We start from the raw sequence: 14412 nt of genomic DNA, 5'->3' as shown, positions 1-14412 counted from the left end.
TTATAATAAAGCACGTATGCAATTAAATAAGGCAAAACACGTATGCAATTATACAAGCAACAAAAGCACGACAAAAGAACGACGACCGTCTATACGAAATGCAATGAAAACATTTACAGCACACAAAGCACTTAACAATTTCCTACTTATTAGACGGGCCCACGGACACACGTACGCACACACACACACACACCCAAGAAATGGTGACAGAGGCTTTTAATAACGGGCTCCAGCTCGGAGGACAGGTGAGCTGAAACCCAGAACTAATCTCGAACCTCTCCACCTCGTGTGGTCTTCAAGTTGTTCGGACCCGAGCTCCAGCGAGAGCGAGCTGGATCTAATCGCCATGATCTAATCGCCATCCTTCCCGAACTCCCGCGAATCCTCCCACGCTTCTCAACACGTGCTGGTAAGACGAGGTGCCGATCCTTCCCGTCGATGCGTCACTTCCCCGAGGAACCACCTCCCGAGCTTCTCAACACGTGCTGTGAGATGAGGCGCCGATCCTTCCCGTCGATGCGTCGCTTCCCCGAGGAACCACCTCCAAGAAGAGGTCGATGAGTCGCACCAAACCGGGAAAGAAGACGAAGAAGAAGAAGAAGAAGAAGAAGAAGAAGAAGGAGAAGAAGGAGAAGAAGGAGAAGAAGAGAAGAAGAGAAGAAGAGAAGAAGAGAAGAAGAGAAGAAGAGAAGAAGAGAAGAAGAGAAGAAGAAGAAGAAGACGACGCCACCCTTCGCAGCTCGAGCCGAGCAACTGGCTCCAAAACAAAGCAGCTCGAAGCAAAAAGCTCTCCCGAGCCAAGCAGAAGCCGAAGCTCACTGAACCACCAAAGCAAAAAGCCTCCAAAAAGCCTCCTCCCGAGCCAGGCCTCAGCCCAAGCTCACTGAGCCAGCCGAAGCAAAAAGCTTCTGAAGGCCTCAACCCAAACCCAAGCCAAACAGGACCCGAAGGTCTGCTGAGCAACTACTCTTTGCCGAAGCAAAAAGCTTACTACTCCAACTCCCGAACACGAACAAAGAAAAGATCTCCTCTTATCCTTCTCCCTCCCTTCCCCCGCTCCCGACGTGACTCATGACTCATGCCCTCGTGCTCCATCCCCCGCTCAGCCACGGGTGGGAGGGAGTTGTTGACATCATGAGTCACGGGACGGCAGGGTTCTTCTTGCTCTTCGCAGAAGAGGGGGAGGGATGTCTTCATTGTTCGTTCCCTAACTATTAAATCGATCCGCAGCGCATCTAATCGATTTCTGAACATCTAAACAATGGAAGGTGAGCTATCTAGGGAACAAGCACTTATCGACATAGCTGACTAAAGGAACCTGCATGTTGTGTGCAATCGAATTCCAACTTCGTAACAATACATGTAGATATATATGTATGTTGTGATCAATAGAATTCCTTTGAAACATGAAAATGTTTGAAGTGTATTTCCAGACTGTGCCGCAGCACATTGCCCACCGAATGTGTGCCAAGAAGGGTGCTGCTGCCCGGAGGGCGGGAGTGCCCGCTCATAGTTATAACACCTTGATTGCGGACGCTATGGTGGTTCTGGTTATTATGCTTTGCATGGAGTGGGAAAACCTGAATTTAGATCCCAGGTTAAGCATGTAATGGGACTCAGCTGTCAACAATATAATCTCTGCTTTTTCTGTTAAACTGTTGCCCAACATTCTCCTTGATATTCTGATCTGTGTCTAAAATAATCAGTAAATTGAAATGGAAAGTGTGTGTGTGTGTGTGTGTGTGTGTGTGTGTGTGTGTGTGTGTGTGTGTGTGTGTGTGTGTGTGTGTGTGTGTGTGTGTGTGTGTGTGTGTGTGTGTGTTTTAGCACAGCATGCTGGGGAGGCAAAGATGGTGAAACACTGGGATTTGAATCGGCGATCAGCCCTCATCACTGCACAAACTGAATTTCCAGTTTTTCACAAACACTTGACCTTTCAACTCAATTTACTGCAACTGGGTTCAAAACTGTAAGCAATCTTGGATGCCACTGCTCAATGTCAAAAAGGCCACCACTGGATCTGGATAACAAAGCAAACGTATCGAGCAGTAGTCATGATACCTCAATCTTGTCATGGATGAATGTGGCGAGATGGTATTTGGGAACTAGCTCTGCACGCGTGTGTGCACAGTCAGCGTGCTTGTTGTGAAATTTGCCACACATGTACACTTTCCATCACTCATCATGGATGGGACGAATTTCCAAGGTTCACCGGTGGGAACTTCTCTTACAAATCACGAACCAGTGAACTATTCTTACAAATCCTACGGAAAGCAAAGACAAACAAGTGCCGCATGTGGAACGTAACATTTATTTGAGCAATGTTTTCCAATAATCGATACAAATAAATCAATCGATTAGTTTATACCTCTAAACAGAGCAAACACCGTGTCTCATGCATAAACATAGCCTAAAGTGAAATACTCCAGAAAGCTCTGCACAGACATCAAATACAGATGGATGTCACCATTTCCTATCACCGCTCTGTTCCCAAGCATTGCGTTCGCCATGACACGCGACCACAACACGACAAACCGCCACTTCAAGCACAACCTCCGGCTACATCCTCGGCCCTCAAACCCTGTGAAAACATGTGACCTTGCTATGGCTTCAGAACAATTTTAAATTCCAAACTGCATTTTACAATTTCAACGAACATCAGGTCGAAGAGGATGAACATAAATTCTTGTTCCTTATTGAAATCGAATTTGCCACCAAGTTATTTCCCGCACAATACTAACCAACAAATTTGATCTATTCCACCCGAGGCCTCAACCACAGGCTGGACAGGCATATCAAGGTCACATGGAATCCATTAAAAGCCATCGTAAGGGTTACAATCTGCATGCATTGATCATCGCCAGCGGCATGCGTGTCCCTGTTTTTACATATTGTGACTGTGATGGTCTCACAGCCTCGAGGTTTAACATCACATGCTTGGCGTCCATCTTGTCCCTGCAAACACTGTAGTGCAAACTCAAAGCGACTGGTCTTAAAAAGCCAGGTGTTCTTGGCCCACTGTCTGACTGTCAGACCGAAGGATTTGCTCTCGAGGTATCGATCAGGTAAAAATCAAACGGCATTTCAGATGTCACTTCCAAAGTCAATCCCAGTCTTTCATAACCGCAGAACTGTAACCACAATTTTTGGCCATTACATGCCCGCTTTAACATAATGCAATATCTCTTCCAGGCAGAAAACTCGAGTTGATTCATTCACAAAAAATTTTTTAAAAATAAATAAGTAAATGCATCTAATTGTGGACAAAAAAAAAAGTTCGAAATACGATGAAACAAGTCGATAAGAATTTTTCCAACAGAATAAGGCACCATCGTGTCGAAGGGACACAATAAATAAATAACAATAACAATAATGTCCACATCATGTACACCATTTGACTCGGTGTCGCCTCCGTTCCAATTTGGAAGCTTGTCCGTGAGATGTCAGGGGGGTACAAAATATCGACCCTCGAAGGGAATAGTCAGCCACGTAGCTTATTCGAGAGAACCTTTTGAACAAGGTAAACAATTTTTTATTTTTTTTCAAGTTGTCATATTTGCAACTTTTATATATATATTTATTTATCTTTAAACTGCAACGCTTCCATTTTACTTGCAACAAATTAACTTCAGGGGTAATTACAAGCACTTGCTGCAAACTGAATCACCATGGTAACTCTGAGTGCTTTGCATTTTGCTACTCGTACAATTAATGCGTGTAGAAAAGGAATAAAGGAAAGAAAGAGAGAAACGTCACCCATGTGCAACACCGTAGGCCTACGGGTAAGTGGTCACATGTATGCAAACGGCTCTCGAGATGTGTAAAGTGCACAATACAAAATAATGCACAAACAGTAGCATGCAGACGTCTGCGGAGCAAAAATATGAAAAACCCATGTACTGCGTAATTGCATTCTGCACGCGCGATAGGACGACACAACCCCGTGCTGGTGAAAGACATTCTGGAATTTTGAGATGTTTGAGACATGGCCGACAAAGAGAAATTGCCAGTTGGAGGGTATTTTTCAATGCGATACAACTTGTGAGTATAATTATTTATTGTTAATTATTCTGTTTAAAGGAGCCAAACAAATGCGATTCCATGGAACTCCAAGGTATACAGGGGTTAGTGGAGATACATTGTTAGAGCAGGGATTGCACTCGCATACATGCAAGAGGGTCAGACGATTCAGCTAGAAACTGAGCCCCAAGCTCATGCCCTAGAAGTAGACAAAAATCACGAGACGGGTTATGAGATGTGCTTTCTGCCAATTTGTCTATAATGTGGCAGGATGGGCTCAATGGCACGATGTGCCCTCTGCCGAGGCGTCGCATCATCTGCTCAAAGCACGACTACCAATATAACAACGTAAAATGAATGTCGGCGGGAGGGTTTCTGCCCAGCGGCTGTGTTTATGAGTCGAGGCACGGCCATTAGGGAGTACAGGAATGCCGGCCGAGCAGATGCATCATCTCGACACAATATATGTGCCCAAGCATTATATCTACGGCCTTTTCAGACTTCGGGGCTATGCGATAATTACTACAACGGAATGATGATAACAACGGGCTGCGCTGCTATAATTGCAGCTAGATTGGATAAAATAAGTTAATAAATAATGCTTTCCCCACACGTTGTCTGTGTATTTACAGTGCTTCATTATCAAGCCGAGATGACATGAGTTTCACAACAGCAGTCACATTCGGCCCCGGGTATGCCACATCCTTCGACATTTGTTGTTAGAGCACTTTGCTTTGTCTAAACACGCACAAAAGACCCTCTTGCAGTTGAATTGTCGAGTGTGCACGTGTCTGATGGGAGCACTCTCTGCGCCCTCCCAACTCTCCTCCCATTCTCATCAGAAGCAGACATTGCACGCAATACATCAGCAAACTTTTCCCTCCAGTTGCTTGGGATACCCTGCCATTAATCTATCCTGCAATTTCGCCAAACGCAATTACTACGCGTGCATTACGCAATGCTCTTACATCTCGGTCTAGTCCGGGTAGAATAATTACAGGAAATGCTGTAAAGTGGATGACAAATTAACTCTCTCCCTAGATGTTGGACTTACAGCACAGCGCTATCCCTACAACTACTTCTCGCCTTCGATTTGATAAAAGTCCAAAATAAATAAATTAATTAATAAATGCATCTGTTTCATTCATAATGAAATGCAACTCAAATTAAACCCTGCTAGTTTTTCCTATTGCCAGACTCTCGAGCGGTGCAAAACGTCACCAAACACTTTTGTAATATTAGCAAATAGATCTCGAAAGACCATCGGGAAGGGGATTCGTCGAGACCCTCGGGAAGGGGGATTCCTCGAGACCCTCGGGAAGGGGGATTCCTCGAGACCCTCGGGAAGGGGGATTCCTCGAGACCCTCGGGAAGGGGGTTCCTCGTTTTTCATTCTTCCTGAGGGCACGATAAAATGTCTATTATTTGGAGACAAATTTGATATGCTCGCTTTTAGATTTAAAATTTTCAAACAATAATTATATAATTTTAATCCTGTAGTGGATGCAAGTGAATGGGAAGAGCCAGCTCAAAGCCATATTTGAAAGATTCTCGAAGAAGCCTGCAGTCTGCCCTGCGTATCCGAATCGAACCTGGATTTGATAAGAGCGCATAATTAAATACGCCAACAAACATTGCATCACCGATGTATCTTGCAGCCGATGTGAGATCAATCAAATGCAAGTGAAATCGAGTCAAGCCAGCTGCCAGACCCCAGAAATTTAAAAAGAAAATGGAGGAATTGCTACAACTAAGCCGTCTGCACTGGTAATTGTCTTGGCCTGCCTGCAGGCATCTTGCAACGGACAGAAATGTATGGTTTGGGAATTCTCATCCGCTCCAGATTATGAAGCAGTCATTGACCTTGGGGATTAATCAAAAAATGCTTCAAAAATCACGCTGCGGTCGTAGAAGTAGAAAAATGTTTCGGAGAAAATCCTTACAAAACTGCATAAAATGACCCCATCTCTGAAATAAGAAAGCTAGCTGAACACAAAGTGCAATTTGAGAATATCGATTTTATAGAAACAATAACAATAGCAAAAAAAAAACCCATTCACAGATTGTAAACGAGCGGTCATGGTGCGAGCACATCCTGTGGGTTCTTCAAATACTGATGCAGCTCTCCTATGGCTTTTGAACTCTCGACGAGTGAAGCACCAAAAAACGTTGGCGAGTCGAGAGGGTCGTCTCACAAATCCGCTCCGGCAAAGAAGACACTTTTGAGCTCGCCTCTGACAGCTTGTCCGGCCATCACTCAACACTGCTGAGAGCTCGGACAACTACCATGGGGGCTCTTTAAAAGGAGAGACCAAAAAGACGACAAAATAAACAAACCATGACGGAGAGAATTAAGACGCCGTGTGATGCCTCGTCGCCTCGTCTTGGGAACAAGAACGACCGTGCACTTTTGCAGAGGAAATTTGAAGGAGTAGGATGTGTAAAAAACAGAAAAGGCAAAAAACAAACAAAACAAGGAAGAAGCTCGTGTACGATGCGAGGACAAAGCACTTCGCTTGAAAGCACCTCGAATTATACACAATACAACCAACACAAACAACAATCGGTCGTTAATCACAGGAGACCAGACGGTGCTGGAGCGATGTTGATGGAACGCCGGAGTAATGAATTAAAGTAATTTAAGGACAAGAAAACGATTGAAATTCGCAATTACACACATGCAGGGACCCCTGCTCGCCATTATTAAACGATGGCAGCACCGTTGTGAGAAATTACACCTCATAATTGTTCACGGTTCTCTCAAAGCCACATCACACCGTTTGAGAAGCAAACAGCAAACGGCCTGTGCTGTTTTGTTGCAAATGGATCCTTTCGATATATTGCGCCGAGGATGACGACGGATAAAGCTGCCAAAACACCCAAGGATAGTCGAGAGTAAATATTACTTTGCAAAGTCTTCAAGTATCGGCATTTTGTTCGTCCGGCCGGCAGCGGGTTTCACGCAGAAGGAAATTTGCATATTCGTGTTCATTTAAAAAAATCTCTTCTTTTCATTTAATCTTCTGAAAAAGGCTTTGGGAAACGTTGTTTGAAGGTTCAAAAAATCGCAACGCCTGGGAATAAGCGCGACGGCAAATTTACTCAAAAATATATCTTAAAAAACCCGGTTCGTTCTGAGCAATTAGGTAGAAAAACCCCGTTATTTGCACTGTGTAACCAACAGTGTACGGACGTAGCAAAAGCATGTGGCTTACAGATTTAGCCGTTGCCGAACCACCCACTTTGTGGCCCTTTGAGGATGACGCAACCCACAAAGAGGCAACCGAGGATACAACTCACGAACGTGTACACACACACACACATCTCTGAAACGACCATCACGAAACACTCGGCCTGCTTGGAGTTTCGTACGGTACGTTGTGAAGAGAGGCCGAGTGGACCACCTGAACATCGGACTCCAATCTTCAGGCGAATGAGTGTCGGATCGAACGATTCAACTTGAAACTTTTTTGAGTTGGTCGTTTCAACTTATTCTTCCCTTGTTATTATTTTTCATAGACCTTGACAGCCCTCAATTCACAAAGCACGATTGCTAATGTTTGTGTCGGATCTTTGCTTGTTCTTTGGACTCTTGTGCTGGGACGAGAAGCTCTGTTGACGTGAGGAACCTCCTGGATCCAAGCCTACTTACTATTCTACTCACTCTTAAAAGGCAACGCCATCATGCAAATCACACACGTGCTGTCGAAGCGAAGCGACCTCCGTGCTTCCAAGCCAAGGAGGTCTTTCCAAGACAAACCGCGCGTGTTTACAGCTATACTGTGAGCACAACCCTTCTACAAGTTCTATAGTCCTCACGAACAGCATGAGTGCGGACGGCACAGAAACACAAAATGGCTACACAGCTTGATCACAGCCAACACTTTGAAAAGGTAAACTCGAACGCTCCGTGTTCTAAGTGCACAAATCAATACTAGTTACTAGTTATGCTAACCCACTGCTGGTTATACCTCTGCATCAAAGTGCGTAAGCACAGAGTTACGTGTCTAGCTTCTAACAATTCAACCAAAAGGTTTTTGTTAATCACCACCATGGACAGATTTTGTTTTCATACACTCAAACACAGTTCATTTAGAACAGAACTGTTAGCAACCACAGCTTTTCTCCGACTTACTCCTCAATACTGGCCTCCAAACAGTTTGGTACGACGAATACTGCTGGTCTCAATTTCTGTCCACCAGCATACGCAGTTAACGACAGATCGGCCGGTAAGAATAGCTGTATGATTATATTCTAGTGAACAGTGAAATAACTACCTATTGAGAGCCACTTGGGTGCATATGGGAGGAAATTACAGGACGACGAATACTGCTGGCCCTTTCATTGCAGTGACAATGGTGTAATCAGCACAATGAGAAAAAGCACATCGGCCAAAGACTGAGGTTAATTGCTTTTGTCCACATGCAAATCAGCTTAGACTTCCTATGACCTGCCTTTAATCAGCATGCAGGCAAGAGCATTGAATGGCGTAGAGGTCGCGGCACTGCCAGGAGAAAGTATTTCAACAGACGCTCGGGGAATGTGGACCGCATCGTGAAGGATGCTACAAAACAAGGTGGTCACAGCCTTACTCCTTACCGTGCCGAGTGGTACAAGCTCTAGCCTAGCCACAACCCTGGATCTTCCGGCTCGCGTTGATGGCTGGCAAGCGAGGCATCGGGAAACGAAGTGACGGGGGACCGGGAGGTAAAATTATCGGGCGAGGTGCGGAGAGGTTGAGCGTTTGAGGTTGTGGCCGAAACTTATAAAGCTGAGAGAGCTCTAGGTCCTCGAGGCGCTGAGAGAGAGCGAGCTTCTGCTGGAGTGCGGCACGGAGCAGTGCGTTGAGAGTGCGTTTTTCCTCCTCGGCCGCAGATAGCTGACTCTGCATGGCCTCGAGCTGAGCCATGTACTCATCACAGCTGCAGCGAAGAGGGCAGGAACGGGGGAGCAGTAAATTAAAAGTCAAAAACGGAAACAAAATGGAAATAGACGAAGAGGGCACAGACGGTTTACGGACTCACCGTGAAGTAAACATGGCTCGCAGGGAGGCAAACGTTGCCGCATCTTCCTTAAGAGCCTTTAACTCATGCCTCAGCTTCAGCATGGTCTCTGTTCCCTGAGCCTTTTCACTCTCGTATTTGCTCTTCAAGTTCCCCAAGGCAATCTCAGCAGTCTGTAAAAGTGCAGAAAACCAGACTCACTTCAGTGTTCACAACCTGTTGTACAACTCACGGTAACCAGTGTGAACATCTGAAAATCCAGAACAAGTCATTGGCACGACAAATCACCAAGATTACGGTTAAACGACGATGTAATGTTTTCACAATACTCAAGTTGGGAGAAAACCTCCAGCTGTTCGAGGTAGAATTTCTGGAACCACAAACCTAAATATTACAAATCGGAAATTCTCCTCTTTGTGAGCAGTAACTCATATTCGACATTACAGGATTAGCAGAGTGATGGATGGAGTGATGTGAACTGAAAGACTCTTTCTCTTAAAATGTTAAAAAGCATCTTGTGGGACAGCAATCTGTATCATTTAATGAAAGGCTTGAAAGGAAATGTTTTTGGGGAAACATTAAAATAAAATAGCCTGATGGGGGAATGATGGTTATTTCCCCAACAGGCAGGGTGAAAATGAATGATTTGAGGGAAGGGACCCCCATCCTTAAGTGGTACAATCATGGGGAGTGCAACTTTTACCCCCTTTAAATGGGCCAATCCAAATTGGGAGCACAAACCCATGAGACCTTACTGTCTGGATGCATTGAACCATATTTGGTCGTATCGCTCAGGTAGTTGTGGAGAAGATGTTTTAGTGAAAACGAGGGATTCGGGGAGGGGGCCTGTGGCCCCCTTTCCAGATTAGATATGGCCATGAGGAGCACAACTTAAGGTAAGGGCATGGTTCCGATGCCTCGTGACGAGTTTGGTCTGGATCTGTCTTGCGTTTTCTGAGAAGATTTTTCAATAACATACCGCTATTTGGGGCAAAACCCCCTTTTACCACATTTATAAAGGGGGCACATCCAGATGGGGAGCACAACCCAATGAGACTTTGCTGTCCTGATGCATCGTACGAAATTTAGTCCATATTGCTCAGCTAGTTTGCAAGAAGAAGTTTTAGTAAAATGTTAACATACTGTTGTAGATTTTCACCACTCCGGCGTGCGGACGACCGCCTTAAGCTCAATTGCGGTCGCGCGCGCCCACCGAACGTGGAAATCTAGTCGCAGCTTCCAGATCAACGCCGAAACCCAGCTACGGGTGTTTTTAACACACCATAAACCAGCCAACTCTTCTGTCCACGCGCTACAGGGTCGATCGCCGAATTGTAGATGCACCTAATTATTCACGCGGACAGAAATGCCGGGAGTTTATACCTCGATGGAGCCTGCACGAAAACGAGCCGCTTGAGCAGCTCGTTCCGTTTGCGATTGCCGAGCGGTTTATATCACCAAGCCCCGTCGGACCAGATGTACGTTTTATCGGCTTATAATCAGCCAGATAATTATTCCGAACGCTCCATGGCAGTCAATGTAGGAAGGGACACAACGAGCAGGTGACATTCAAAAATGGGGACATTTATTTCAACGCAGGCATGCAAGCAATGCAATGTGGGGATGGGGAAAAAGACACGAGCAAAAACCTACAGCCGCTGTCTATTTATTAGGTCATCTCTATCATCTCAGTAGAGATGACCTAATAATAAGTCTCGAAGTCTGTCCGCCAGTCCGTCCATCCACAATCAAACCGAGTGGAGACAAATAACAAATACTGGGATGGATAGAGGTCGATGAGACATGCACAACGATATAACTTTCAAGGTCATCCAAGGTCGAGGTCAACGTCACGAGGCTGTCAAAGTTGCGCAAATCGTCGATTTCAAATCGTATCTCCTCCCTCATTTATCAAGAGAGATCAAATGTTATTAGTGATTCAGATACTATGGACTATTATCCAGAACAACACGAGGCATTTTTTTGAAATTTGCTCTCGTTCCGATTTTATAACCCTTCAAACTTCGCTCTGATTCCCTGTATGGGCCGTTCATAAAGTACATACAAAAATAAAAGTATTAAATTAAGAACCGGAACTCTCTGAGACAAATATTACATTTGAAGCTTTTGTCAGATTTAACTAAGACAATGGAACACAAGTTTTTATGCACACTTACTTTCATTTATGACATTAACATTGTCTTGAATGTCAATTTGTACTTTTATTTTCATAAATGACGTGCTGTGATATTAAAAGAAAAAGGTAAATTACACCGCGAGGGACTGCATCGTCATGGCTTACAAACCGGTTCATAAGGAACTGCTGGCTTTGCAAGCGATTAGCGATGTACGAGGGGGGTGGGTGGGTGGTCACTAGCCTGCATACAGAGGGGGGTGGGTGGTTTTGAAACCCGGAAGTAGAGCGTACGTACTTTATGAACTGCCCCTATTCCAGTCTGGCACAGAGTTACTTTCGACCTCTGGCAGAGATGACCGGCACTCCCTCTCGGGGGTATTTTTATGTACATGCACTTAATCAGTTTGTTACTTATGGACAAGGCGCCACAGACTTTCATACAAAACCCAAGAAAGAAAGAAAGAACCGGGCTCATGAGCCTTTATAATTTGCTCGGAGCCGGGATCACCGAAGGGGCTCCGAGAGACTGAGCGGGTTACCTGCCACCCTCTTGGTGACTCGCTGGGTCCTGGTTCGGCGACCCTCGGTGTCTCTGCCCGCACTCCAACCTCCGAACTCCACCACACCAGCGCAGCGCGAACTCGAACGCTCTCTCCAAGCGCTCTTCCAGACTCCACCTCGTTCTCCAACTCGTTCTCCAACCCGTTCTCCTTTGTCGACGACTCGGCGTCTCTTCAACCGCTCAACTGCCTTGTTGGTGAGCGAGTGTGGCCCTTTATAGCCCCGGGGCTTCGCTCCTTCACCTTCGACCCTTCACCCTCGGCTGGCTCTGCCCCTTTCACCGTTTTGATCCGATCTTGCCATCAAACGAGGCCGCGTTAGGAATCACAGTCTTCACGTGGACGTGTTTGGAATCACCGGCTTCACGCGGTTGTGGTGAAGATGGTGAGGAGATGATGGCGGTTGTGGAGAAGATGGTGAGGAGATGATGGCGGTTGTGGAGAAGATGGTGAGGAGATGATGGCGGTTGTGGAGAAGATGGTGAGGAGATGATGGTGGTTGTGCAGAAGATGGTGAGGAGATGATGGCGGTTGTGGAGAAGATGGTGAGGAGATGATGGCGGTTGTGGAGAAGATGGTGAGGAGATGATGGCGGTTGTGGAGAAGATGGCGGTTGTGGAGAAGATGATGAGGAGATGATGGCGGTTGTGCAGAAGATGGTGAGGAGATGATGGCGGTTGTGGAGAAGATGGTGAGGAGATGATGGCGGTTTTGGAGAAGATGGTGAGGAGATGTTTGTTGAGTTTAAAATAAAAGACAGAAAAGAATAACACTACCTCAAAGGTTCACAGCCCGACACACGAACAATTCCCATTCTACATCGGTGAGGAAATCTAACCTGGAACACACACTTCTCGACATAACTGATCTTCGGGGGAACCTGAATGGTGATCTGTGAATTTCCACAACCGTAACAATACATAAGTATGGCCGGACACTGGGACCCACTCTATGAGCTTATTTCGGAGAAATATCCAAAACTCGAAGGGCACTTGGCAGAGCGCATAGCTCCACCATCCACCAGGCTGATTACTTTACGTTTTGTATCCCACTGAAAGGCTGGATCTGGATTCGGACCTGAACAAAAATTTAATCAGCTTGTTCTGGTCACCCAACCAACTCATCACCAAGTTTCGTCGATCACTCAATGATGAAGAATCACTTGAAAAATTTGTCGAATCGGGATCCAGACTCGGATCTTCGCCAAAATCGAAACAATTTTTCATTGTTACATACCTAACCGGCCCACCAAGATTCTTCCGAATCAGTCAACAACTTTTTGAGATATCCCACTACATTTCCCTTTAGCCCGATCACTCAATGGTGAAGAATCACTGAAAACATCCTCGAATCCAGATCCGGATTCGGATCTTCACCAAAATCTAATCATTTCGTCCTTGTCACATAACAAGCTCTCCACCAAATTTCATCCAAATCTGTTCACAACATTTTAAGATATATTGTTCACAAACAAACAAACAAACAAGCAGTCATTGACTGGTACTTACAAAATCGTCAACTTGACCTCTGACCTTGTCTAATAAAGGCTGTCTCGAGAGAAGGTAGCGACGCAAACCAAAGTTTCTACGATGATTCTGTACCAAACCATCAAAAATCGTAACGTCGACCAAACCAAAAATCTCCATTTCTCCACGCAATTATTTAATATTATTTTATCAAAGTCACAAAACCGTAATATTCGGCCATCCACCAACAATCTTTACATAATCCGACGGCTTAGCAAGTCAGGCATGCGACGATAACCTTTATTGGGATAAAAAATACGACTTTTAAACACCATCTTTATCGAAAACACCGTCAGCGCGCACGCGGAAAACCTTTACGTGACTCAACCCAACCTCTGCTCGAGCGCGCTGCATCACGTGACGACCCGTGACGTGTCGAGTGAAATATTTTTTATACAATCTTAAAACGTCTCCAAAACATCCGATTTTTACCAGAATTTCGACAACCGAGTTTTAAGCGTCCTAAGCGATCGCAAAAACCGAAGACAAAATTAAAATCGAAGTTAAAACGAACTCGTAACGTCGAGCGAAGCAAAAATCTCCATTTCTCCACGCATTTATTTATTATTATTTCATCAAAGTCACAAAACCGTAATATTCGGCCATCCACCAACAACCTTTACATAATCCGACGGCTTAGCGAGTCAGGCATGCGACGATAACCTTTATTGGGATAAAAAAATGACTTTTAAACACCATCTTTATCGAAAACACGGTCAGCGCGCACATGGAAAACCTTAACGTGACTCAACGATGCATCTGCTCAAGCGCACTGCGTCATGGGACGACCCGTGACGCGTCGAGTGAAATATTTTTTATACAATCTTAAAACGTCTCCAAAACATCCGATTTTTACCAGAATTTCGACAACCGAGTTTTAAGCGTCCTAAGCGATCGCAAAAACCGAAGACAAAATTAAAATCGAAGTTAAAACGAACTCGTAACGTCGAGCGAAGCAAAAACACTCCATTTCTCCACGTGAATTTACGGAATTATGTTTGACCTCACTGTGACCTTGACCTTTGACCGATTTTGACCAAAATCTAATCAACGCTAGCCATCACCCTCCTGAATCACGTGGTGTAATTTGACATTGGTAGCTTCTTCCGTTCTCGAGTTATCATGCCTACAAACAAACAAACAAACAAACAAAAACAGAAGTCATC

At 45.1% G+C, this 14412-nt stretch overlaps 1 protein-coding gene across 2 annotated transcripts in view; it reads right to left on the bottom strand.

The window, feature by feature from the left end:
* Positions 1-2293: 2293 nt before the first annotated feature.
* Positions 2294-14412, bottom strand: part of LOC147014742 (protein bicaudal D homolog 2-like) — a 178649-nt gene continuing 166530 nt past the window's right edge. For both annotated transcript variants that reach the window (XM_085852932.1, XM_085852933.1), the window contains exons 6-7: positions 9045-9196; positions 2294-8942 (exon numbers count right to left, since the gene is read on the bottom strand). In XM_085852932.1, coding sequence (XP_085709058.1) covers positions 8645-8942; positions 9045-9196 — 450 coding nt within the window. In that variant the 3' untranslated portion in view covers positions 2294-8644. The remainder of the gene's footprint in view (positions 8943-9044; positions 9197-14412) is intronic.

Source organism: Eptatretus burgeri, chromosome 13 (genome assembly GCF_056783735.1).
Source record: "Eptatretus burgeri isolate ZD-2024b chromosome 13, Ebu_testis_v1, whole genome shotgun sequence".
In the NCBI taxonomy this organism is placed as follows: Eukaryota; Metazoa; Chordata; class Myxini; order Myxiniformes; family Myxinidae; genus Eptatretus; species Eptatretus burgeri.
The sequence above is the reverse complement of the archived record's forward strand: the minus strand, read 5'-3'. Positions and strand labels throughout refer to the sequence as shown.